The 25,101-nt window shown below is 49.6% G+C and overlaps 3 protein-coding genes across 6 annotated transcripts in view; all 3 read left to right on the forward strand.

The window, feature by feature from the left end:
* The first annotated feature begins 71 nt into the window (after positions 1 to 71).
* On the forward strand, positions 72 to 8,339 carry SLC33A1 (solute carrier family 33 member 1). Its single transcript, XM_032446604.1, has 6 exons — positions 72 to 447; positions 4,139 to 4,143; positions 4,772 to 4,956; positions 5,888 to 6,005; positions 6,339 to 6,554; positions 8,172 to 8,339. The coding sequence occupies exons 1-6, from the start codon at positions 72 to 74 to the stop codon at positions 8,337 to 8,339; spliced, it is 1,068 nt and encodes a 355-aa protein (XP_032302495.1).
* Positions 8,340 to 10,080: 1,741 nt separating this feature from the next.
* On the forward strand, positions 10,081 to 13,578 carry C9H3orf33 (chromosome 9 C3orf33 homolog). Its single transcript, XM_015872180.2, has 5 exons — positions 10,081 to 10,205; positions 10,298 to 10,357; positions 11,532 to 11,685; positions 12,164 to 12,324; positions 12,870 to 13,578. The coding sequence occupies exons 1-5, from the start codon at positions 10,125 to 10,127 to the stop codon at positions 13,134 to 13,136; spliced, it is 723 nt and encodes a 240-aa protein (XP_015727666.1). The 5' UTR covers positions 10,081 to 10,124; the 3' UTR covers positions 13,137 to 13,578.
* Positions 13,579 to 14,446: 868 nt separating this feature from the next.
* Positions 14,447 to 25,101, forward strand: part of PLCH1 (phospholipase C eta 1) — a 60,292-nt gene continuing 49,637 nt past the window's right edge. For all 4 annotated transcript variants that reach the window (XM_015872225.1, XM_015872229.1, XM_015872226.1 and 1 more), the window contains exons 1-2: positions 14,447 to 14,499; positions 23,834 to 23,948. In XM_015872225.1, coding sequence (XP_015727711.1) covers positions 23,870 to 23,948 — 79 coding nt within the window. In that variant the 5' untranslated portion in view covers positions 14,447 to 14,499; positions 23,834 to 23,869. The remainder of the gene's footprint in view (positions 14,500 to 23,833; positions 23,949 to 25,101) is intronic.

The following is a 25,101-nucleotide window of genomic DNA, read 5'->3' on the forward strand; positions in this document are numbered from 1 at the left end:
CCTTCTTCAGCTTCGTCTTCTGGCCCTTCAGCCTCAAGCTGCTCTGGGCCCCCCTGGTGGACGCCGTTTACATGCGGCGCTTCGGCCGCCGCAAGTCGTGGCTGGTGCCCACGCAGTACGTGCTGGGACTGTTCATGATCTACCTGTCCACGCAGGTGGACGCGCTGCTGGGCGACGGGCAGGGCCGCGGCCCCGACGTGGTGGCTCTGACCGTGACTTTCTTCCTCTTCGAGTTCCTGGCCGCCACTCAGGACATCGCCGTGGACGGCTGGGCCCTCACCATGTTGTCCCGGGAGAACGTGGGCTACGCCTCCACCTGCAACTCGGTGGGACAGACGGCCGGCTACTTCCTGGGCAACGTGCTCTTCCTGGCCCTGGAGTCAGCCTCCTTCTGCAACAAGTACCTGCGCTTCCAGCCCCAGCCCCGAGGCATCGTCACCCTCTCAGGTACTGCCTGGATACCGGCGTGCACACCACTACGAGGAAGGGGATGCTCCCTCCCTGAGCCCAGGGTACAGCGTGGTTCAGAGCCAGTCCTGTGAAGTGCAGGAAACTGGCAGAGATTGTGGCCTGAAGTGCAGAGGCAGCTGGGCATTTTCTGCCTGAAGAAGAGGAGGCTTTGGGGAGATCTCAGTGTGGCCTTCCAGCACTTGAAGGGGGCTTATAAACAGGAGAGAGCAACTTTTTATATGAGAGATGGTGATAGGACAAGGGGGAGTCACTTTAAACTGAAAGAGGGGAGATCTAGGTCAGATGTTAAGGGCAAGTTCTTTACATGGAGAGTGATGAGGCCCTGGCACTGCTGCCTGGAGAATTGGGGGTGCTTAGAACTGGGCTGGATGGGGCCATGGGCACCCTGAGCTGGGAGGTGTCCCTGCCTGTGGCAGAGGTTGAAGTGGAATGAGCTGTAAGTTCCCTTCTAACCCAACTGTCCTGTGATTCTGTCTGAGCTCCCAGATTTCCCTGGGCTGAGTGAGGGAGATCTGCCAAATCAGGGATCAGGCTGAGCTCAGTGCTTTGGAAACTTGGTTGCTTTAACTTCTCTTAGCTTAACAACTGTGGAATAGAGTACTGCTTAAAATAAAACAACAAAAGCTTTGTCTCTTTAAGGAGACATTTTGGGAACATCTGGATGAAAGGCCAGAGAGAATAAAGCAAGTATCTTCTTCCCAAGTGGTGAAAATAGTGTTGTTGGCAGACGTAGAGGTGATGAGGGGTTTAGTCTTGACTATACTTCCAGTCTGCAAAGGGTGGTCACCTTTAAGTTGATTTGGGGGGATTTTTTTTCCCTTTAATTAATTGAACAGAATCTGATAATGCATCCTTATCTAACTGTTAGTGATGTTAGGGATGTTTACTTCTCCTGTGTCTTGTCCGTATATCAGCAAGCACAGAGTACTCCTCAAAGTGCCCCTGCTGGATGGTTGTCCTTGCTTCTCCTTGCTGTGCAGTTCAGCAGTGCTGCCGTGTCTCTTCCCTCTCGCTGCAGCAGCGGACTGACGTCTTTCACTGCTGATGCAACCTGGGAATCACTCGTGTGCTTAGAGCTTCTTTTGTCTTTGCTTACCTTTGCTCTCCAAGGTGTGTTGTTGCTGTCTTTTTGAGTTTAGTTCTGCTTTTATAAGAGTTTTCTTAGAAACATGCCGCCTTTAAGAAAGTGCTAAAATCAAAGCACCTATAGAACCTGTCTGACCTGTGTTGGAGTATTAATCTGGGTGGAGTAAGTAAAGTAAATATTTCTGACATTGCAGTTGCAGGAGATGTCGTTTTAGGGGAGCAAAACTGACTTGAAGATTCCTTTCCCTGTCCATGTGACTGTACCTCTCGGTTCACCATGTCTATGCTTGTCGAGTAGTAACTGTAGCAGCAGTACCACAAGGCAGCTGTGTTAGGCCAGGTGTGCCTCTGATCCTGGTGCTGACTGTCTCAGAGCTGGAGTAGAGCTGTAGGGAACTTCGCAGTGCAGGAAGGTGGCTGCTTTTCTGCCAGTTCAGCTCCCTGAGTGCTTCTGTTCACTGAGTGCCTGTCGTATGGAAAGGACAAGCCAGTACCTCAGGACTTTGGCGCTTTGCTGTTCAAATGACTTGATTATTTTATTTTTCCTTTGAAAGCTCACTGGGTAGGTTTGTTGATTCCTGAGCAGTTAGATACAGTCATATGAAAGCTTCCTGTAGCATAAAAGAAGAGGGGAGTTGCGGGAAGAAGGAGCCTCTCCAAGGCAGCCAAGTTTTATCTTGGCTACTGACTGCAGGGCGTGCTTTCTGCTGGGAGATGTCATTATGTCATTACTAAAGCTGCTGTGATGAAATGACAGCCCTTTTCCACACCTCGCTGATATTTTTATAGCCTGCTCTATCCCTGGTTGAGTTTTGAAGTTTGGTTTTACACTGGCACAGTGGATTGTTTTCCTAGTGATAGTGTGGAGGCAGAGACAAAGCAGGGATGGGGACGGGTGGCACTGGTGGCACCAGAAATGCTAAAATACATCTACAATTAAAAAATATGGGTAATATGGGTGTGTTTTTTGTTAAGACTTCTGTATGTGGCCTTGTAGCTAATCCAGCTATTGCTGTGTAGCACCTGGCAGGGCTGATGTGATCAGGAATATTCACGTGTTGATGCTCAAAGCTATTTCCTCGTGCTGCAGTGATAACACTTATTTCTGTTGTCAGAGCGCTGCTCCTGGGTGTCCCGTGCATGCAGCAGCTGTGAGCAGCGTGGCTCCAAGCACTGATGTTTAGTCAGAAGATACTGTTAGGGTATTTAAAACAACAACAAACCAACCCCAACAACAATAGAGGAAGGAGCAGTGCTGGCTATGAGGTATCTCTTTGAAGATACTTTTGAAGAGGGACATATAAGTGATGTGGAAGCAGCAGGTGTTAGTTTGAAATGCCACTTTTTGTTTTAAACCATAAATGCTGGGGTACATCTGGAGCAGCCTTTCCATGCCTGCTTCCTCACTTGTGCTGCTTCTTCCTGCCAACAATGAGCAGCTAATGATTGATGAAACCTTGGTCCTGTCTTTGCCCTTTCACCAGCTCTCACTTTCAGTTAACTTGAGGCTTCTGCAGTGGCTTCTGATCAGAAAGATGAAAGGTCGCTTTTGTTACACCCTCCTGCACGTGATTGAGTTCTTTCTTGCCTCTTTCACAGAGGTGGACGCTGGGACTATCTTATATCATCTTTTCACCAACTCAAAGTGCTTGTCATAAAATGATGTTGTGCCTTATTACTGCTGCCTGCAAACCCACTGTTTAACAGATATCATATCTGCTTAATACAGAGTGCTTAAAAGACAGCAAATGCCGTATCCTCTTAAAACATCTCTTTGGGTGACATGGTGATTGCATAGGAGCTTTGGTCAGAACATCATTATGCTTGTTTGGCTGTAGATCTGTTTCCTTTAGTTGGTAGATACTAAACGGAGTGTTTGGATAGTAGATATTATATGGAGTAGAACTGGGGTGAAAATGGTTGCGTGACTGCACGATGAATTAACTGGAGAGTGGTGGAACAACACTGGTTTTTCTCATCCTGTCATGTAACTATTAAATGTGGCTTTATTTTCCTCCTTTGTTCACTTCTGGTGGTTTTATGTGCAGCTCCTCAAAATCTTCCCTTTTCTGTTCTCTTTTCCATCGTGCTCACTGTGCTAATACACAGAACTTGAGCAAAGTGGCCCCGATTGCTGCCCTGTCAGAATCTCAAGCAGATGTGGTTCTGGATTGAGCAGAGAAGAGCTGTGCCTGCTGCTGTCTGTAGCTGTGTGCTTGTGCTTTGGTTTGTTGCTTGTTTTTACATGGGTCAGTGAGTAATGCCTCTATTCAATTATTTATTACTAGTTGTCCTTTATATTGTTGCAGAACAGCCATGCTTCTCCTACTTAGTAAATTGTTAATCAGGTGTTTCTAGCAGTTGCTGGGAGAAATGTCTCTTTTCTTTGCTTTAGATTTCCTGTTTTTCTGGGGAGCTGTCTTTTTAATTACCACTACACTCGTGGCCCTTTTCAAAAAGGAAAACAAAGAATTAACGCCAACAAAAGAAGAAACAAAAGGCATCACTGATACATACAAGCTGCTCTTCTCAATAATCAAGATGCCAGCAGTTCTTACGTTCTGTCTCTTGATTCTCACAGCAAAGGTAAGGAAATACGTTTAAGAACGTTAGATGCCAGCATTATAAGATGTTCCTCAGTCCCCGTGATGTAACTTGTATCTCAGCTTCGCTCATGGTTGTCATCGGTTCCAAATTCTCACAGAGTTTGGAAACACAACTGCTTGCACAACACAAAACATTTGTTTGAACATTTAAGTGTTTACCAAGCACTGAAGAGAAGTTTGATTGCAGTCTTTTGTTGCAGTAGTTTATTTTTAAATGTGCTTCGTTACAGTTAGGCTCTTTGTGTGGTCTGCAGTTAAAAGGACAGAAAATGTTTATTTTAACCTAAATCGTATTCCTGGAATCCGCAGCTCAGTACAAACTAGGTTTCCATGGCATCCTCTTGGCAGTTCTGGATACCAGCAGGCCTTTAAGGTACGGGCATGATCACTGTTGCTGTGCTTAACGTTCCTGGTAGAGTTTTGGCATTGATGACAAGAATAGAGTGCAAGTGTAGAATGTGTTTCAGAACCAATTTGGAAATCAATTGACTTTCATTTCCAATTTGTACTCTGTTACATTTCTGTGTGTATTTGATACCAGGTGAACTTCGTTTCTAGTCACACAATGTCCGTTTTCCCTAGTTTATTTTGTCTAACTTATGTTGCAGGTTGGATTTTCAGCAGCAGATGCAGTAACAGGACTCAAGTTGGTGGAAGAGGGAGTACCTAAGGAGCATCTGGCTCTGCTGGCGGTTCCAATGGTTCCTTTACAGATAATACTGCCTCTGATTATCAGCAAATACACAGCAGGCCCGCAGCCGCTGAACACGTTTTACAAAGCTATGCCTTTTAGGTAAAAACGTACAAACAAAACCTGATTTATTGAACAGTGGTGATTTGTGTATTCAGATCAAGTGTTCAGTTGCTTTGTAACTCTGACTTCATAGTAAGTTGAGCTCTGTCTTGTGCCTTGAAGGTGATGCATGTGCTGACATGTGAGGGAGCGCAGTGTGCTGCGTCCTCACGACGTGAATACAATAGCATTGGAGCAGTGCTTTCCTGCTCTTATTCAGTGTCAACAGTGCCCTGTTCATGGACTGTTCTGACTAAATTTAGGACTTGGTGTAATTTAGTGGTGATGTAAGAGAGGCTCATTGCGTTGGTGAGTCATTGGGAACATCTGCTAGATGTGTGCTTCACTGAGATCTCTGAGAATAGAAGGTGAATTAAGTGGGTATAGACTGAGGAGCTGTCATTTGTATCGAGTATCTTAAGTGGGAGTTTGCTCATGGAATTCTGTAGGAATTCCAGTTCTGGAGCAAGCCAAGGAATCCAGCAAGGTACTCAGTGCTTTTATTTAGTAGATGGATGCTTGATCTGTGACATTAATTACTTGGTTATGCTCCAATGTAATTACGTATGCTTTCATTAAAATAAAAATAAAATAAAATAAAAATAAAAAAAAATAAAATAAAATAGGTTGTATATTGGGTGTTGCTTCCTACAAATTTCTGTGTGAGGGATGAGAGAGAAGTTAGTATAGGAGGTCTGGCAGTGTCACAGTGATAGGGGAGAGAGAATTGTTGAGGTTTAAAGTGTTTATGATTTCAGTGCTTGTTAAATATCAAATAGGTAATTATATACAAGATAGTTCTAACTAGATGTCAACTGTTTCTATTTTAATATATTTTATATGCACAAGTGTTTGATAGTTGTTTTGTACCAAGGTACAGAAATGTGGGCAGAATCACCTGACGTACACGTTATCTATCTTATTCCTGCAGATTACTTCTTGGGTTGGAATTTGCTTTTCTGGTGTGGTGGACTCCTAGAGTAAGACATGAAGGAGGATTTCCTATCTACTACTATGTTGTAGTACTGCTGAGCTATGCTTTACACCAGGTAAGGTGGGAAGCAGAGGAGGACAGGGGGGTACTCCATATCTAGAGGACTAGAAGTGCCATGAACAACTTTTGTTCATAGGGAGTGATCTGTTGTGCTGTATGACTGGATCCATTTCTGTGACTTGATGCGAGCATCACAAGCAACTTGCTATTAGTAGAGAAATTGAAAGAGTGATTTCTGTTGTGCTACTTTAACCTGTTGAGTTTATTTTTGAATCAGTGTTGCTAAAGTCAAGTAATCACTTGAAACAATGTTTATGTTAGGGCTTTTATTGTCATTGTCTGAACTGGGAACACCTTACTGCCCTGTGGGTTTTTATCCCTCCTGCAGATCTCTCTGTACAGCATGTATGTTGCAATAATGGCTTTTAATGCCAAAGTCAGTGATCCACTGATTGGAGGAACCTACATGACGCTCCTCAATACTGTGTCCAATCTGGGAGGGAACTGGCCATCCACTGTTGCACTCTGGCTTGTTGATCCACTCACGGTTAAAGAGTGTATAGGAGCCCAGGACCAGGCCTGTGGGAATGCACTTGAGGCAGAAGTAAGTTTGGAGGCTGTGAAGGTCTCTATTCAATTATTTCTTGGTAAGATTGCTTCTCTTAGTATTTTTTGTTCCCCTTGGGAAACCTGTACAGTGCATTGCTCACTCTTAAAAATTCTCACTAACTGAACTGATTTTTCATGTCTGGTAAAATTCAGTCTGTTTTTATCTGTGCATTGTTCACAGTTAACACCTTCACCAAAGATTTCCGCTTGCAGAGTAATTGTCCCTTTCTGTCTTAACTGGATAGAAAAGCTGATGGTGGAAGCACTAGATCAGTGCTGCATCCTCTGCAGTGTGTGGAGGCTGTTGTTGCTGAGTAAACTTTTCTCAGCCTGCAGCTGCGTAAGTATGTGCTCTGTGCTTGGTGGGCCTCAAGTCACTGCAGCTTTGTGGCAGGTTTTAGTTCAGTCTGTCTAGAGCCTTCCTTGCTCCATATACCTTGGTACCTTCTACCGTGATGTTACTTTGCTGTCTTTGATCTCTGCTTTCCACATAAAGCTGAGCAGTGTGGCTGGCTGCCTTCCCAGTTCTGGGGAGCCCTGTGGAAGAGAACAGAGAACATATTGTGCTGCTGTGCACGGATCAAACAACAGCACTCACAGCTGCCTGGGATGCTGGGTTTCAAATTCGCCTCCTTGTGAGCAAATGAAAAATTTTAATGCAACTGTCTGGAGGAGTGGAAGTGTGTGGGGGGTTGTGTTGTGTGGTGTTTTGTTCCTTACTTGTAATTGAGATTTTAGTCTTGAATGCCTTTCTTTGTGTACAGGACTCAGGGATGTGGAGGTCCTCTAAGCACGCAGAGTGTTCAAATGAGTTATGTTTGATTTCTACATGTGGAGCTGCAGTTCTGACTAGTTGCAGTGGAGAAGCTGCTTCTGCTTACTGTGCCTTTTCAGCGTGCATCCCAGCTTGCCTCTGACTAGGTGCCCTGCATCCTGGCATCTGTAGCACTCAAGGCCCTGCTCTTTCAGCTCATTCCTCCAGTGCTTTTCTGCATCCTTCTGGCTGGCAGTGTTCCCTCACTACCACTCCCTTCTTCCTCCTAATCTGATTCTGACACAGCTCAGAATCACACATGCTGGCAGAACCTCTGTTCAGAGGATTGCTTTATCTTGGGATCATAGCAGTAATGAAAGATGAATAATAGCAGGAACTGCCATGTACCAAGCACTTATCCCCTCAATGAGTTTTTAACTTTCAGTTCAATTAAGAAGCATCCCAGGCCTGTTTTCTTCAGTCATACACTGCAGGCTGCTCGCTTTGTGCCGTGTGTTTGTGGGTTCCCTGTGTGAGGTGCAGGGTTGTAATTTCTAAAGAAGCAGTTTGATAGGAATTCTCTTTTTCAGCCCCATGAAATTAAGAATCATTGCACCTCTTTATTAGAGTTTACTCCTTTGGCTAATAATCTCCATTTCTCAAATGTTTTATAACAAAGCTTCATTGCTTCTCACACTAACTGCAAGCTCAAAAGCCTCTCCCCTTATTTCTGTAAGAAAAAGAGGAAGATTTATTTGGTTAGAATCGTGAAAGAACAACTGAACTGTAACTATCCAGTGCGTGCTGCTTGCAAGCCAGGCAATACTTCACACCTCACCTTTTCCTTCTGCCTTTCAGCTCTGCACAAAAGCTGGCGGTTCCTGTGTCACCACCCTGGACGGTTACTACGTGGAATCTGTCGTCTGTGTCGTTCTGGGGTTCGGTTGGTGGTTCCTGCTGGGGCCAAAGTTCAAAAAGCTGCAGGATGAAGGACAGTCTGCATGGAAGTGCAAGAGGACCAACTGATGCTGTTGAAATACTGGATGGACTCAGAGGTGGTTTTAGTTTTATTACAGAGACGTATCCCATAATCAATAAACAGGAATACAGTTATTTTTACACGCCAAGTTGCTGAAAAAATGCGTGGCTGAAGCAGTGGTATGTGTGTATGTGATACCACTTACCTTCCCAATATGAAAATTCAGGTTCAGAGTGTAACGATGAGAAAATGGCACCCACGTACTACACAGCTATCCCCATGCTCTAGCTTCAGAGTCGTGGCTTCCAATAGAATCAGCCTCTGAGTTTTCCATGTGGTAACTACAGGGAAGCGAATTGTGCCACGTTTATCTGAACAGCAGCTTTGTTAGCTGAGTTCCAATCCTTACTTTGCAAACAAACGATGTGGTGCAGGCAGTGGAGCAGGGGAAGGATGCGAGAGGTGTTTGGCTGGGAGCTTAAGCACATCGTACTACAGAGTTCATTGTGGGAAGAGAAACGTAACGTGTCTTTGGGCTTTGTTTCTTTTCACCTTCTGAACTGTAACCGCACCTCAGAGGATGAATTAATGTTTCAGAGATTCTTTTAAATGTATTTTCTGGCTTTTATAAGCTTTAAAGATTTATAAGAAAATATTTTTATAAACAAAGTTACATTTGTTTAATTTATTTCCTCTGTTTCAAAGCATTTTGATTTCTTGATGAAAGGGAAGCAGGACCTGGGTAACGCACAACACTCTGAGCCTTCAGTCCTGGAGGTGCAAACTGCCCAGCGTAGGGCTTAGCACATAGAAGACAGGCTTCGAAAGGAGAGGGCTCGCAGCCCCTCTGGAGGCAGTCATTTGGATGGGCTTAACTGACAGTGCTGGTCCCTTTGGTGCTGAAATTTGAAGATAAGTTGGGGAGCAAAAAATGTCTCTCATCCCAGGTAGGGGTAGGAAAAGAGGATGGTGCCTTTGGAATTGACTTGGTGATGATGGACTTGCCAAATTCCTGGCCAGCTGGCATCCATCCTGCTCGTGGTTAGGGCAGGCAGGGGACGTGGTGTGCTCTGGCTGCTGAGAAATCGTGCTGATCCTTTATAGCGGAGATTTTTTGGTGCGTTAATGAAGAATGACTTCTCTCTTGAGTGCCTTAGTGATGTACAGCAAGTTTACTGTACTGCTGGAGACAGGGCACTTGTGAGGTGATGGATGTATATGGTACATCGTTTAAAACAATTAAACATACCTCTGAAAGGTACGTGATCTGCTTTGCCGTGCTCTGTTTCTCGCCTTGTCAGCACTGGAAGTGTTGCACCATGAGCTTTGTGCTCTGAGCTCCTGCTGGGGCACAGGCTGTGCACCGTTTTGTTCCTGTATGCTCCAGAAAAAACAAAGCTGGTAGCAACTGGAGACTGGAGGGGCACAGGGGTGTGCACTGAGTTCATACGTGATGTAATGAAGGTGCCAGAAGAGGAAATGGAATCCATCCATGTTTCAGTTAACTTTTACGCTGCAGCTTTGATGCTGTTTCTGGAGGTGCTACTGTAACCTGCTGGTCATAAAATACATCGGGAACTGCTCAACTGATACACAGCTGAAATCCACGCAGAACATCTCCAATGTGGTGATGGATGTGAAGTGTGACAGCGGTCGTTCGGTTCCTACCGGGTCAGCGCTGTTCGCTCAGGCTGCCGGCAGCTGATGGTGCCGTGCGGTGCCGGAGGGCTGCGCTCTGTCCGGTGAGCTCAGGGCGTTGGGTACGGGCCGGGAACGACGCTCGTCGGGGCGGCGCTGCGGGGCGGGCATCGCTGCGGGGCGGAGCGGCGGCCATGGCGGAGCGGCGCGGCGGGGCGGCGGAAGGCCTGGCCCGCCTCTCCGAGTGGGCGGACGCGCACCTCGGCCTCGTGCGGGTAACGGGGCGGCGGGGCCGGGGTCGGTGCTGGCGTCGGTGTCGGTTCGGCCCGCGGTGTCTGAACGCCGTCTCTGTCTCCTCTCCCCGCAGAGTCTCAGTGCCGGCGTGGCGGTGGCCGGGCTGCTGGTGCTGGCCAGGAGCGTCCGCATGGTGAGTGCGGCGGGCGGGGCTGCGCAGCGCCGGGACCCCCCGGGGCCGCCCCGCAGCTCACCGGCACCGCACGGCGCTGCTGCTGGATGGCCGCCCCCTGCCGGCACCGCACGGCGATAATGCGGCTCTCGGGGCCCTGCTCCCGTCCCTCCCCGGCTCCGGTGCGTCGGGACCCGTCCTGCGCCGTGGCACAAGGCAATGAATCCCTGTGCACTGCTCAGCCCCCCTGCCCCATGGAGCTGCACTTTGCGGGTTGGCAGCTTTTGTGCTCTTCCAGTGCAGGTCAGGATCACAGAATGGCCTGGGCTGCAAAGGCCCGCAGTGCTCATCCAGCTCCAACCCCCTGCTGTGTGCAGGGCCATCAACCAGCAGCCCAGGCTGCCCAGAGCCACATCCAGCCTGGCCTTGAATGCCTGCAGGGATGGGGCATCCACAGCCTCCTTGGGCAACCTGTTCCCAGTTCTTCCCATCGGTGTGCTGGCAATGTGTGCCAGGCCTCTGCAAAGGGTTTCCTGCAGTGAGAGCTCTGCAAGCTAATTAAGATTCTTAATTCTGAGCTCCGTGCCATCCCAGTGCATCTTTCCCCTCTGTCCCCTCACAGAGCAGTGGCTTTGTTCCTGCACTGCAGCTGTTAAGCTTTGTTTCCCTGCGTGATCATATAACTCTCCTTTGAATCCTCTTATGAACAGAATCTAGTATCAAATTCGGTCATCTTGTGATCTTTTCAAAGGTGCACAGCTGCTTTTGTCCCTCTCCTGTTTACTCCCTTATCAAAGGCCGTGTTGTTCTTTCTATCCTCCACTCTCCTTTTGTTGTTGCTGTGTCTGTTCTTTGCTGGTGTCTTCAAACCCTTCTTGGCTTCCTTTCCCCCGCTCTGGCACCATCTGGACCATTCCTTAACCCTCATTTCACAGTGAATCAAGTTGACCTCAGCACGTATCGCTCGAACGCATCCATTTGTTTCTCTCTCAGCCTTCATGCCCATACCTTGTGCTGCACACATGGGGAGTGTTCCTGAGTGTGAGAGATGCTGTGCCTGCAGCTCATTGCTGCCTAACAGCACAAATAATGGCCAAATAATTGCACAGGTTGGACTGTTTGTAGAAGTTGGATTTGACTGAAGCTGCTTTATGTCTATTTCTTTTTTAACACTTGCTCTTCTTCCTGTCAACAGACCACAAAGTTCACGAATGCTTTGGATGTTCCTGCGGGCTTCATACAAAAGAACGTGAAACTGCGTGGAAAAGTGCATCGTGTCACTGAGAAGGGTCTGGAAGTTGAGCACATTCCCATTAGCGTTCCTTTCATCACCTCGATACAGAGAAAATGTAAGTAAAAGTATGTAGAGAGAAATGGAGTGCACACAGAAGGAGGTCAGGAGTTCTTAAATCCTGGGCTTGGAAGCTGGTGGTCAGGAATTAATGGAGCATGAGGCGCTGTGCCTGTATGGAGGGCGGTGCTGACACACACATGAAGTCACAGTCTGGCTTTGCCCTTTGGTCTTCCCATACTGTACAGGTGGGAAACTGAGGAATGGGAAGGAGTGAGGAGAACTCTGGAGGAAGAGCTTGCTGGTGCTTTAATAGCAGGAGCATCATTGCAATGTATTTCCAGCAGCAAAACTCAAAGTATCCAGGCAGTTCATTTGTTTGCATGGCTCCTTTCATTCCAGGGAGGAAAAACCCTTATTTATTTTTTATAAAGTCTGTGGGAATAGACTCATAAGCAACAGCTGAGGCTGTGTGCAAAGCATAACAGCTGACTTGCCTGCTGCATTTGGTAAAGGAGCGCTGTGTCTGCACCCAGGGCAGTCCGAGGGTCTGTTGCTGGTGAGACTGGCCGGCGTGGAGCTGACCCCCGAGGGCACAGAGTGGATCCAGAGGGAGCTGAAACCCTCCCAAGTGATCTGGTTCCAGCTCCTCGGGAGGGAGCACTTGGCACTCGAGTGCCTTGTCATAGTAAATAAGGTAAGTGTGGTGGTAAGAATGACTTAAATCTGCACTGTGGGGTCTGACTGTGATCATACAGTTATCTCAGAACATGAGAACGTTATTACTGCCATTTCATAGAGTTACAGAATGGTCTGGGTTGGAAAGGACCACAATGATCATCCAGTTTCAACCTCCCTGCCTCAACCAGCAGACCAGGCTGCCCAGAGTCACATCCAGCTTGGATTAATATTCACACAAATCTGAAGTGCTGTATTTGTCAATCAGACTCTGAGATGAAGGTATCTGTGGACCAGTCTGGCTGCAGCATGCGGCTCAGGTGGGCTTAATGTTCAACCCACTCAGTGCCTTCTCATAGCCCTCTTGCACAAGTACTGTTTTAAAGGTCAGCTGAGTTTTGCTCAACTCAGTTAAACATGTTAAAAAGCGTTAAAAGTTTCTTTCCGTGTGAGCATAGATTCAATGAGGAGTCGAGTCTGTACCTCCATGGCAACACGCACCTGTGCATGCATGCACTGCTGTGAGGGGTAAGGGAACATGACATTCCCCGTGCTGTTCTGTAGGGCCGATTTTCCAGCGTGTGCTTAAATGAGGAGGTCCTGAGAGAAGGGCTTGGAAGAGCAGCGAGCATAGAAGGACTGCAGCACGATTCTCACCTGTTCTGGGAGCTGCACAAAAGACTTCTCCGAGCAGAGCTGAAAGCCTTGAGGAAAAACAAGGGCATATGGAAAGAAGAAAGCTTCTCTGAAAGGCTTAGAGCTCGTATGAGCAGCAGTAACTTCATGCAGACACTGAAGCGTTTTGTGAGCTGGTTGAGAAGCAAAGTTTAAGGATGGGGTGGGAGGCCGGATAGAAGCAGGGCAGTGATGTGTGTTACCTGCTTCGTGTACAGTGTAAACTGATGCAAACAACCCCTGAACTTGGGGGTTCCTTGTCTGGAGCTACAAAGTGTTGTCTCATTTAATCAGTATGGGACAGAAGCGTGGTTATATTGGGCGGGACAGGAATGGAAGTGGTGTTAAGCTAAACTGTTCCTCAGCATCCTAAGTCACATGTCTGGTTCCCCCTGCTGGGGACCCCACAGCTGTGAGCAGCAGGATGGTTTGTTTCCTGATGGTTCTGGAGGTACCTAAATCGGGTGGACAGAAACCTTTTGGAATGGGAAAAAGGGACCAGAGCTCGCCAAGAACTTGTTCTGTTTTTCAAAGCAGTGTGACGTGTACACCAGGTGTGGGGCTGTAAATATTCCCCAAATAAAGGTTGCATTCCTTACGTTTGTTGTGGCTTTTTATGTACCGGACAGCTGCGCTTTGTGTGCCATCTCCCTCACTCTTAATGATGTGAGTGAAGAACTTCATGCGTTTTTCTGTGTATTTCCTAAAGGAGTGAGACACCGGACAGTGAGCTATAGCAGAATTCATCGCCACGAGCCTCCTTCAGGCCGAGACAAAGGGCTGTGCAGGGGCAGGGCTCTGTCTTTGAGTTCGGACCTGTCCTTAATGGTGCTGGCCGCGTGCGGTAACAGCGGCCGCGGTGACAACGTCGATCCCACCAGGTGCTGTTGGTGCTCTTTCCCTTATCAGCCCGGGCTGAGCCGTGAGAACAAAACCGAAGCATCTCCTCCCCCGCAAGATAAAAGAATAAGCACAAGCGCCGAGGAAAGGAAAGCGCCGTGGCTGTGCAGGGTGCTGCGGTTCGCGTGTGAGGAGCCGCACGAACGATCCCAGCTGCGAAGATGCGGGAGCCGAGGGCGGCGCTCCCCGCAGCAGGTGCCGCCCGCAGGCGGTCGGGCTCGTTGGCTCTGCCCGCTGCTCCCGGTGAGGGGGAGGGCCGGGGGCTCCGCGAGGAGCGGCCGCAGCAGGGGCCCCGCGGGCACACAATGGAGCAGGTTGAATGGGAGCGGGCTCGGGGCCGCCGCAACATCGGGGCTGGATCGTCGGGCGGCGCTGCGCTGCGGGGCCGGAGGGCGCTCCGCTCCGGGCCGGGGCGGCTCCGGGTTTGCCCTGAGCTCCGCGCCGGAGGGCGGGCCGGGCCGGGCGGCGGCGCCGTGCGTTTGAACCGGGGAGCGAGCGGGTCGGAGACGGCGAGCTGCGGGGCGTGCGGGGCTGAGCAACCGGGGGGCGGGCGGCGGAACGGGGGGAGCCCGCGAGGAGCCGCGCGGCGGCCGGAGCTCCGAGAGCTGCAGGAGGAGAGGTGCGGGTTTGTGCCGGAACTTTGGGCGGCCGGGAGGTGGGGGTCGGCAGCACGGCGGGGGGCGGCAGCACGGCGGGGGGCGGCAGCACGGCGGGGGGCGGCAGCACGGCGGGGGGCGGCAGCACGGCGGGGGGCGGCAGCACGGCGGGGGGCGCTGCGCCGCCATCGGTCCCGCGGGAGCCGCGCCGGGCGAGTTACGGCCGGGACGGGGCGGCTGCACCGGGAGCTCCGGCTCGTGTCCCGGGCTGAGCGCAGCGCGTCCCGCTGGGAATGAGATCCCGGGGGATCGCCGCCGTCCCGGGGCCGCGCTCGGGTCGTTCGCAGCCGCGTCATCCCCGGCGCTTCGGTTCCGACGGAGCGAAGTGTCGGAGTGAAGAGTTGTTGAACTCCGGACGGACGGAGACGGCCGAGGCCGACGGAGCGGTCTCGGTTCCTTTGTTTAAGGAGCGGTCGTGAGGGGCTTTTACTCGGCGCTGGGCGCGTGGCCGCGAGCTGCGGGGCTGCGAGTGGAGGAACAGCGCTAATCTCAGCGGGCAGAGCCGGGCCGGGGGCTGCGGGGGCTGCGAAGGGCTCCGTAGGCACCGCGAGCCCGGAACGCGCCCACGAGAACCTTTTGTTTTTAGGTTGATGCGTTTCTTTTCTGTTATTTCAGAAGGGGGGTTGTTTCGGGGAAAGCGCATCTGCATCCACGGGCAAAAAGATGCGAGTGATGAGAACGATGGGACGGGTTGGTTGCAGCCAAGCTGCAGGTGCCTCCCGGCTTTACCCACCCGCCCCGCAGCGCTGGGACCAGCCGGCGGTTGGGGGGACGCGGCTCCTCCATGGAACCACGCCGACTCTGCTCGGAGGTTGCCTGGGGAATTGATTTAATGCCTCGGGCCTTTCGTGCCGTGAGGCAGCGTCCCGTGATGGCTTTGATCAGATGGCAAAGCCAGGGCAGCAGCTACACGGCAGCTTTCTTCTTCCCCCTCGTTTTTATTGCGCTTAAGGAAGCGTGGAAGTTAAAAGGAGAAACGTCTGAATGCTGCAGTCTGTTGGCTGGGCTGCCGGAGAGCTGCTGTATTCCTGGGGCAGCTTCCCTGCCTGTGCCTTCAGGGCAGGTTGGACTGCAGGTGGCATTGCCCTGTAGGGGACCAATGAAACTTTTTCCTGGTGTTCTGGACTCATTTGAATGCATTGAGATGAAGGTGCTCCGTAAGCACAGCTATGGTGGTGGTGTCCTCCTGATGTGACTGGATGCAGAGCAGGTTGTGAGCAATCACCCACTGATAAGCAGGAGGGGGAACAGCTGTTTATGAGGGTGGGCAGTGATAGGACAAGGGGGAATGGTGTTAAACTGAGACAGGGGAGGTTTAGGTTGGATCTTAGGAGGAAGTTTTTCCCCCAGAGGGTGGTGACGCACTGTTCACAGGTTGCCCAAGGAGGCTGTGGATGCCCCATCCCTGCAGGCATTCAAGGCCAGGCTGGATGTGGCTCTGGGCAGCCTGGGCTGCTGGTTGGTGACCCTGCACATAGTACAGGGTTGGAACTGGATGAGCACTGTGGGCCTTTGCAACCCAGGCCATTCTGTGATCTTGACCACTGCACTGGAAGAGCACAAAAGCTGCCAACCAGCAAAGTGCAGCTCCATGGGGCAGGGGGGCTGAGCAGTGCACAGAGATTCGTTGCCTTGTGCCACAGGGCCAGAGCTGTGCTTGGGATTAATCTGTCTGTGCTTCCCAGGCCACAAGCAGGAGCTGCTTCCACTGCAGCGCTGCCGAGGTTGGCTGGTGTTGGTGCAGACCGACCAAACTGCCAGGAAGTGTGTGTGTGCACTGTTTGTTTTAGAAAACCACTCTTGCTCTCTGTACCAAAGGTGGTTTCCTTGTTCCAGTTTCCACAGACACCGAGGACCTTACCATTACTTCAGAGCCCGCTCTCTGCTTTCCCAAGGCTGCCATACATGTGGCCTTTTTTAGGACATCTGGCTTTACAGAAGCTCCATTTGGTTGTGCCTGGTGGATGAGTGATGTGGATGCATCCGAGAGATGGGAGGGCACCACAGGGGTGGGGAGGTGGGAGGAAGCAGCCACCCCTGCAAATAGCCACTAGCAGAGCCTCCTCCAGAGCGGAGGTATGGGGGTGTGGAGGAGAAGTGGGTTGAGGTACTGAGAGAGTTTTGGGGCAGACACCTGTTGCAGTGCTCGGAAAAGCTGGGGATAAAATGTTAAGGATGCAACATGTGCTATGGTGGGGTGTAAGGCTATAGGTGAGCACTGCAAAACCACTTCAGTTGTGTTTGGCCACATGTGTTAACACAGCGTATAGTTCCTGGCAAGTCTCTTCAACTTGAAATAAATGAAGGCTGCTTGCAAGAAGTTTCAGGTGGAGGCAATGTGCCGTGTGAAGGAGCACAAGCATTGGGGCAGGCTTGATTTATTGGAACTGGCACAGAGTTCATGTGCCTGTGCTCATCAGGCAAGGCCAAGCGTGTCACCGAGTGGGGTGTAGGATGTGCTGACTGTCTGCTGGGGTTTGAAGCAGGCATTGCTGAGCTCATAGGAGCGTGCTTCCTGCGTTCCGTGCTCACTCCTAGTCCCAGAGGTGGCAACCAATTTGGTAGTGAACCTGTAGGCAAAAATGGAAGCATGTTTGCAGTTGCCAGCGTTAGCACTTGATGACAAATGCTGAAGTTCTTTTGGAGGTAGCAGCCTTCGTCCCTGCTCCTTGGGGTCTGCATTTCAGTTGGCGAGTAGCCCCGTATTGTGCAAGATGCAAATAATCTCTGCCCATGGCTGCCCATGTTGGCAGAGGCCCTTCCCAGGCATCTTGTTTTTATCTTTGTATTTTATCAAATAGTTTGAATTATTGTGTGTGCTGCCATGGCTTCATAGGTTGTAATAACAGCGGGAGCAGCAGCTGAAATAAAACATTTCCCATCTCAAATAATGGTCTCATAGCGTGTTACCAGTGGGTCTGAAAATGACTTGTCTGGGCTACCATCCTCACTCTGAGCTGGGTGCTCCCGGCACCACCTGCTGTGCTGGCTGCTGCCTGCCTTATGCAGGGTGTGCCAGCTGATCTGCAGAGGAGGAGTCCTCAAAGGACTTCCCCTGGGGGGAGGAAATGCCTACCTCCAATTCTAGAAACAAAGTTGTAATTTTCCCAAGCCATTCTAGGTAAGAACAAAGTAATCTTACACTTGGTGTTTGTTGCTGTGACTTTGTGCCTTCAGAGCATCATTTCACTGCTGGGATGGGATGTGAAATCTGTTTTCACAAGCTCTTAAAGGTGTCATTAGCAGCTGTTTGGTGGATTTCTTGCTGTGTTCAATCTCTGCCAACATCTACTCCTTTCTCTTGTCTTTCATGGTTCACCTTCAGGCAGAGGTGTGCACAGAGGTGTGCACGGTGAAGGGATGCTCACCAGGTCTGTGGCTGAAAGCAGAGCTCAGTGGGCTCTTGACAGACCAGTGGTCTGCTTGGCTGGCACCGGAGTGGTCACAGTAGCACCCTCAGAATGAACAGTGGGAGTTTTTCTTGGCTTCATGTGCTGCTGCAGTTCATTGGGACCCTTGGGAATGCATCTCCATCCAGCACTGAGGACAAAGCTGGATGTTTCCCATTGGACAGTTTGTACCTGGAGATCTAAGGCATGAGCAAGGTGTCTCTGGGAGCCTGTGAGCCGCTGCCTGAGGCCAATCATTTCTGTGTGCTTTGGGGCCATTGGTATTGCTGTGGGTGGCTCTTAAGGCTGCCAGTCCTGGCTGTGCTGTTTGCTCCTCTGCCTGCTCCTGAGGGAGTGCTGGTTTTATCCCATAGGAGAAACTGGAGAATGTATAGAAGAATCTTCAGGATGATGACAGGACCCAAGGATGTGCTACAGGTGGTGTGTTGAAACAGCATTGCCAGCGGGGCAAAGCATGTTCTGTCTGTGCAGATGAAAATCTTCAGTGTAGACTCTTAAATTCAGCATTCATGATTAAAAAATGTATGTGCAGCAGATCCAGCAAATGATTTGGATTAGTGGCTCAGGGTGCAGAGAGCTGGCAAAAGCAGCTGGAAGGTGTGCAGAGCGCTGGAAAGCCACGTATGGAAGACAGCCCTACGCACTCACTCGTGTTTATCAGCCGCATGCCTGGTGTGATGAGTGCTGCTGAGTGCAGGGTGTCGGGGTAGGTGTCCTTTGGAGCAGTGCCTGCTGAGCGGTGGAGGCAGCTGCGTGCTGCACTCCTGGAAACAATTCCTCCACGGGAGGAAAACAAATTCCACTTAGGCTGCTTGAGGAATGGGGAGCAAATGCTAATTCCCTTTCAGGGTCTGTTGCCATGGGGAGTCGGTTCCAATCCTTTCTAATGCCGTCCTCAGCTTCAAGTTGTGCTGACACATGCTTTTCATGACTCCCCAGAAAGAGCAGAGGAATGACTTGAAACAAAAGCTATGCCAGAATTAACAGCCAAGGAAGGTTAAGGCTTGCTGTTTGCTAACGTGGGCTGGGCAGATAAGGAAGCTTCCCCTTGCAGAGCCCAGTGCAGCCTGGTTGGCCTCCAGCCGCCATCCTGTGTGCTTGCAGGGCAGGAATGGTGCAGGGCAACTTGTGCTGCGCAGGGAGCTTTCTTCTTCCCCTAGGAACTGTTCTAAGGGAATGCAGTAAGAAAAGGAGCAGATACTGGATGATTTTCCCTTCTATTACCAGTTATCTTTTGTTTTTTTTTAATGCTAAATAGTCCCCTTTGAAAAGGAAGAGTCACTTTGGGATAATTTTTGACCTCTCTTTTTATACCACAAGATACCTGAAGTTCTCTGATGTGCTCACATATAGTGTGGGTAGCTGAAAAAGAGAAAAAGGCGTAGTAAGCTTTCCTTTATGATAGCAATGCCAGTTTTGTAGGCAAAACTGCTTTTATGCAACAGGATTGAACTGTTTGCCTGACGTTGCAATGCATTGCATGCCCTGCCTGCTCTGCACTTGCCCTGGATTTGTGATATTAGTAACATTTCTGCAAGCTGTTTTGAATAAATGTGGATATTTGATGCTGATCGCAGTGCAGATTTGCACGGATGATGTGTGGAACCCCTACAGCCTGTGGCTGTGTGGCAGTTAAGTCTCAATCAGGCCAGCTTAAATGCTTAGCAATATTTGGGTGACTGTTAGTGTCTCAATGAATTGAAAAGCCCAGGACTGCAGATGGGTGGGTGCCTCATAGACACTGTCATAGTAGGGTTTATAATCTTTCTGGATTCCATTTGCAGGCCCAGTGATGGCTAAGCTTTTCATCCGATGGCCACTTTGTTTAGGAGATTCTGCTCAAGTACAGCCTGTGTTGCATCACATCTGGTGCCTGTGTGCAAGTGGGAAGGTTGTTCCACCAGAAGAGCTGATGTTTCTTTACAAAGTGGAAAAATGTGGACTAGGAACAGTAGCTACTTCTCCTGTCTCAGCATAAAACCTTCCTTGCAGGGAGTTGCACCAGATGACCTTCAAAGGTCCCTTCCAACTGAAACCATTCTGTGTCTCCATGATGGCGTGTTGATGGCTGATGATAAGCAGATGTGCGAGGAAACCTGCAGGCTATTGGAACCTGCTCCAGGGAAAGGGAGTTGCCAAAAGCATGAGTTTTCCTGGTTGCATGTTGTGATGCAAGCTGAAGTGCAGATGATTTCGCTCCATCCCTTTGCTATCTGCTGTTCTGAAACATGAATGTAGCAGAGGGCTGAGTTCTTGTACAAGTGCAGGTAAGCTGGGATAGGTGTCCTGTCCTCTGCTTGCTGCTGCAGTGAGTGTGCCACACTGCTGAGTGAAGACGTTGCCTTTAGAAATGCTGTGGAGCTTGGTCAGAAATGTGTTTTTGTTCCATTCCCAAGATATTCAAGGAAATCTTTTGCTTACTCTCAAGCTTAAAGTAAATCTGTTAACCTCTCCATGCTAGCAGTCCATGTAGACCTGTGAAGCTGATGAGTGCCTTGGTGCTCAGTGAGGGAAGTTCAAGGTGTTACTTCCACTCAGATGAGGTGTTTATTTTTCCAGTTTGCAGTACCTGGAAGCTGACTGGGTGTGTGTGTTGGGAGTCAGCAGAGAACTGGGGATCCCAGCTGCCAGATGGAGAGCCAATGTGTGCCTGGGAGGCGTGTTCCTGCTGCTGGCTGCGGGCAGAGGGCTGTGTGCCCTCCCACACAGATGGCAGGAGCTGCCTGCTCTATGGCCACATCTGGAGCTCATGCAGAGTTATGTCCATTAATGTGCTGAGCATGTCCTTTGTTTGGTTCTACATTTCTCTTCCCATTTCTAACCTGCTTTTTCTCTCTCTGTTATGCTTTTACTTTATGCCCTTGTAGCTTCCAGAATCCCTGAGCCATTTTCCTTGTAAAATTTACCACCAATGGCATTTGAAATGAGTGCAAGTTTCCAAAATCCAGTGCTTCTGTATATTGTTTTCTGGGCTTCCCTTTTCAGCTGCAGATGGAATTGCCAGTCACACGTGGCTTTCTATATTTCAACTTTGCAGAGCTTCTTATAGTTTATTTTTCCCGTGCACCATCTAGTGCTGGAGAGAGGAATCCCTTCTCTATAAATGATTCTTTCAAAACCTGTTGGCTGGGCAGGCAGTGGAACGTGAGCTTGGCATCTGGAGCCGTGCCTTTGGCACTGGGAGGTACTGGTGGGCTGCACCTCCCGCTGCTGGCAGGAACCATTTGTGCTATCAGAGTGTGTTAATGTTATCTGTCAGAGTGCTTCAGGAGCAGGAAGGGGAGACAAGAGGAGATTTGCAGTCTCTCCACCCTGTATATTGCTGGTTTAACTACCTGCTCATCTGTCTGAGTGCTCTCCAGAGGGCTGCTCACAGGACAAGTGGGTTCCCAGGTGCTAAATGGACACGTGTAGGGGCAGGGCTTGGGGGTGCTGTCTGTGCAGCAAGAAGCATCTGTTACAGCCCACAGAGAGCAGCCTCTGCCTGCAGAGGTACCTTACATGCTTGGCCCTACCAATTGTAGAATCCATTCCATCAAGTATTTCCAGAAAACCTTCCTTGGGAGGAGTTTCCCCCGCTGTTGTGATGATAAAAAAGAGTCATGTTTGGTCAGCTCATCCCCATGTATCCACATAGACCCATTTTGGCGTGCACATCTATGTATGCATGCACGTAACTTGACCTTACTATTTTTTTCTATCACACTTGAGCAAAATCAGTTTCCTTTCAGCAGTACCTCCCAGGATTCCAGCTTTGGGATCCTGCCTTCATCCTCCGCTGCTGGGAGAACCTTTGTTGTGGGCAGCAGCACGGTGCGGGCGGACCCACTGTGCAATGAACAAGGGCACATTGTGTGAGCTGAGAGGGAGGGGAGGGGGCTGCAGGTTCCCCTCAGAGCTGTGCTGTGAGTTGTGCGGGCAGCTGAGCGAGAGATGCGATCTGTCTTTATTTGTGTCGATTCCAGCTGATGAAAACTTGAGACAATTGTCATAGTTAAAACACGGCCATGCTCGTCTTTCTGATGCCTGGAGGAGAAACCTGGCAGTTGGCTGGGCAGCAGCAATAACGTTATTTCTGTGCTTTCAAAGTAACTATCAGCTTGTGCCTTATTAATTAGCACCAGAAGAGTGACTGTAGTTGCAGAGAGCTATGATGAAAGCTCATGGCCCGGGAGGGCAAAAGTCCAAGGAATGCACAAGTCTGGCAGAGATGTAGTGGGTATTGCTGCGTAGTGATCCCAGCTCCAGTAAAACAGGCCTTTAGTTTAAATGGTATGTGGTCCATACCCAAAACATTGACTGTAATGGAGGCAGATGGGCCGGGTGCAGGTGGGAGGGAGATGGAGTGGGTGACTGAGGCTGCTGGGCTGGGCCTTGGGCAGACTGCAGAGGGGGATCCAGTGAAAGGATGTGTCTGAGCAGCAGGACAAGGAATATGGTTAATTTTAATGCAAAAGAAATATGAAATGCTGATTTGTTGAGTTGTAACCATCACTGCTCTGTAAGCCCTGCTGGGTGGGATGGGGGCTCTGCGAGGCTCAGCTCACAGAACAAAAGACTGACTGTCTGGATGGAAGTTGGGTGAAGTGACTCAAACGCAGCCTCGTCTTGAGTTATAGCCACCAGCTTATTAATGAGTTAACTTATACTGTGTGGGTCTCTGAACATGATTGTTCTGATTGTTGCTATTGTCCCGGGTTGTGGCAGCGGAACTGCAGAGCTGCTCGTGGTGGAAGCTTTCCCAGGGACTGGAGGGGGTTGTTTAGGGGGATTGTTTCCCACCTCATTGTTAATGCTTGGCTTCAGCTGCTTGTGCTCCCTTGCTTGGCTGGGCCCTGCTTTGTGTTGGCGTGATGTGCTGGTCCGTTTTAACTGCCTGATAAATACTGCTGCCTGGGTCTGGAGAACGCTGGCTGTCAGATGGCTCAGCCCAGTGGAGCTCTGGGGCTCATGGCCAGTAATACTGCTGTCTGCTCCAGGTGCTCAGGTGGGAGTATCTGAAGCCAGTTACCCATGAGTGCTCCCAAGTCCTTGTCTCTGCTGGAGGTGCACCCATCCTGTGGCCGTGCTGGGAACCTCAGCCTTGGTGGGCCAGGAGGGAGGCTGGGCCAGCATGAGCCCATGTGGGAAGGATTTGGTGCCTGGCTGCCTCATTCTCCTGGGATTCTCTGTTCAGTTCTCATGATGGGGTGAAACAGAGATGTGGGAAGTAAGGAGATGGTAAAGCAGACTGATGGTTCATCAGCTGCTTCAGCACAAGGAAATGCTAAGTGGGACTCTGAGCTGAGAGCATCAATGCTGCATAAAGCTGGGGTCCTGGGGCTGAAGTCACGTAGTTGATGTAACCAGATCTCCTCTAAAGTGCTGCCCACGCTGCTGTCTCTGGAAGAGTCTGTCTTCAGCTCCATGGGTGAATATTCCCCGGTGTTTTGATCCCTTTGATTTTCTTTATTTATTTATATGGAAGTTTAGCTGGGGACAGTGTGTATTGCTTTATGGTGTTGTCAGATGCACTAGCAGTTGTTAAATGTGGGACAGCATCATTAAATAGATCCAATCGATCCTCTCTCGTGGCTGTGTGATGGCCTGCAGGGCTGTAGGGCTGGCTGTAGCAGCAGGCTGCTCTGGTTCTCAGCAGTGCTGTGCTGGTGGGAGCTGCCCTGCAGGGTCCGGCTGGTTGCAGGGGCTCTGTCTGTACCTGTCCTTTCTTGTGTGTCTGTGGAGGTGAGCTGGTGTGTTTGGAGAGTGAAGGGCTGCATTTGCTGTAGTACTTCGAGGGTGATGATGGATTTGGCTTAAAGGGCTTCAATAAGTTCTCTTTGATAGTTCTGGCAGTGATGCGTTTCTTGTAAATGAACTAAACCCCTCATTCTGTTTCTCTTTGTAGGGTGCCTTTCTTTGATGGTGAGCAGAAGGTCTCAGGATGAGTTACTGGAGTCTGGATAAGAAAAGCTGTCTGCAGTACTGCAGACACTTCTTGGCGGACAACGGCGTGTTTCATGGTAAGCAGCAAGCTGTACTGTTACCTTCTTTTTCCCACTGAATCCAATGCGATTGAAGCTCAGCTGTGGGGTGTAGGGCAGCTGCAGATCTGCCTGCAGACTGAGGTTCTGCTGGACAGCACTGCACAAGAGATGTGTGCCTGTCCCCAGGAGCTGGCATGTTGCTCCTGACTCCTACAAGAGGAGCTGATAGAGCTAAAAGGGATGGCAGAGGCTTTTAGGGATTAGCTTGTTGTCAGCCTGTCTTTTGGAGCCTTCTGGTCCTGTGGTTTCTGGCAAAGGGCTGCGATGAAACAGGGGGGATGAGTGTTTTTACTGCCTTCTTGCATGGAGAGATCTTGACTGTACCACTGGGAAATTAGGAAGGAAGATCTCATGTGACCTCTATGGGAAAAGTTCTGCCTGTTAGCAGGGCAGGTACCGTTATTCAACCCCTTGTGACTGGCTGACAGTTGAGCGTTTGGCTGCGTGTCCAGCTCCAATAGCTGTTAATTCTAATTTAAGCAGTTTTTATGACTTCTAAAAAAATTGCTATTATATTTTCATATTCTGACATTGGGATCATGGCTCTTCAGGGAGCAAGTGTGCAGAGCTGTTGATTAGCTTATTTTTCTACATTTATGCATGCTAATATTCTGTAATTGTTAAATGAAAGACGGGACATGTTTAGCAAATAGCTGGTTTTGTCTCAGTCGTTCTGGAAGTAGCTTTTCATACTTAGAGCAATTATCTTTTCTCTCAGAAATACAAACCTTTTGTTTGAATTGCATTTCCATAACTGTAATTAATTCTCTCTCTGTTTCTAATTTTATCATCTGGCCTTTGCACCTCTTTCTTTTCAGGCTTTGGTGTCAGTAGGGACTTGACCGCTGCTGGTCAGATGTCGTGTTCATTCAGTCTTGCTCTTTCATTCAGAGCAACACACTAATTCAGTTGTATTGGGCTTGCCTGGAAGGTTCACATTTCAGTGTCAGGATTATTATCTGTAACTCAGTCTTTAATCTGGAAGAACTGTTGCATCTCGTCTGTGAAGTAGACTTAGAAATATCCCACTGCATCAGCTGATGTTCTGCAAAGCTTGGGGTCATCTTTCTCCATAGAGACTTCAGAACTGGAAGCATCCAGAGACACCCAATACAAAAGCTTCCTGCTC

The sequence above is a fragment of the Coturnix japonica genome, chromosome 9 (genome assembly GCF_001577835.2).
Source record: "Coturnix japonica isolate 7356 chromosome 9, Coturnix japonica 2.1, whole genome shotgun sequence".
In the NCBI taxonomy this organism is placed as follows: domain Eukaryota; kingdom Metazoa; phylum Chordata; class Aves; order Galliformes; family Phasianidae; genus Coturnix; species Coturnix japonica.

Excerpts from the sequence above, each read along its gene's own strand:
- C9H3orf33 (XM_015872180.2), top strand. The coding sequence starts at position 10,125 with ATGGCGGAGCGGCGCGGCGGGGCGGCGGAAGGCCTGGCCCGCCTCTCC. Across the intron at positions 10,206-10,297 it reads CGCACCTCGGCCTCGTGCGG|AGTCTCAGTGCCGGCGTGGC; the intron begins GTAACGGGGCGG and ends CTCTCCCCGCAG. Across the intron at positions 11,686-12,163 it reads CACCTCGATACAGAGAAAAT|GGCAGTCCGAGGGTCTGTTG; the intron begins GTAAGTAAAAGT and ends GTCTGCACCCAG.
- SLC33A1 (XM_032446604.1), top strand. The coding sequence starts at position 72 with ATGCGGCGCTTCGGCCGCCGCAAGTCGTGGCTGGTGCCCACGCAGTAC. Across the intron at positions 6,006-6,338 it reads TGAGCTATGCTTTACACCAG|ATCTCTCTGTACAGCATGTA; the intron begins GTAAGGTGGGAA and ends TCCCTCCTGCAG. Across the intron at positions 6,555-8,171 it reads GGAATGCACTTGAGGCAGAA|CTCTGCACAAAAGCTGGCGG; the intron begins GTAAGTTTGGAG and ends TCTGCCTTTCAG.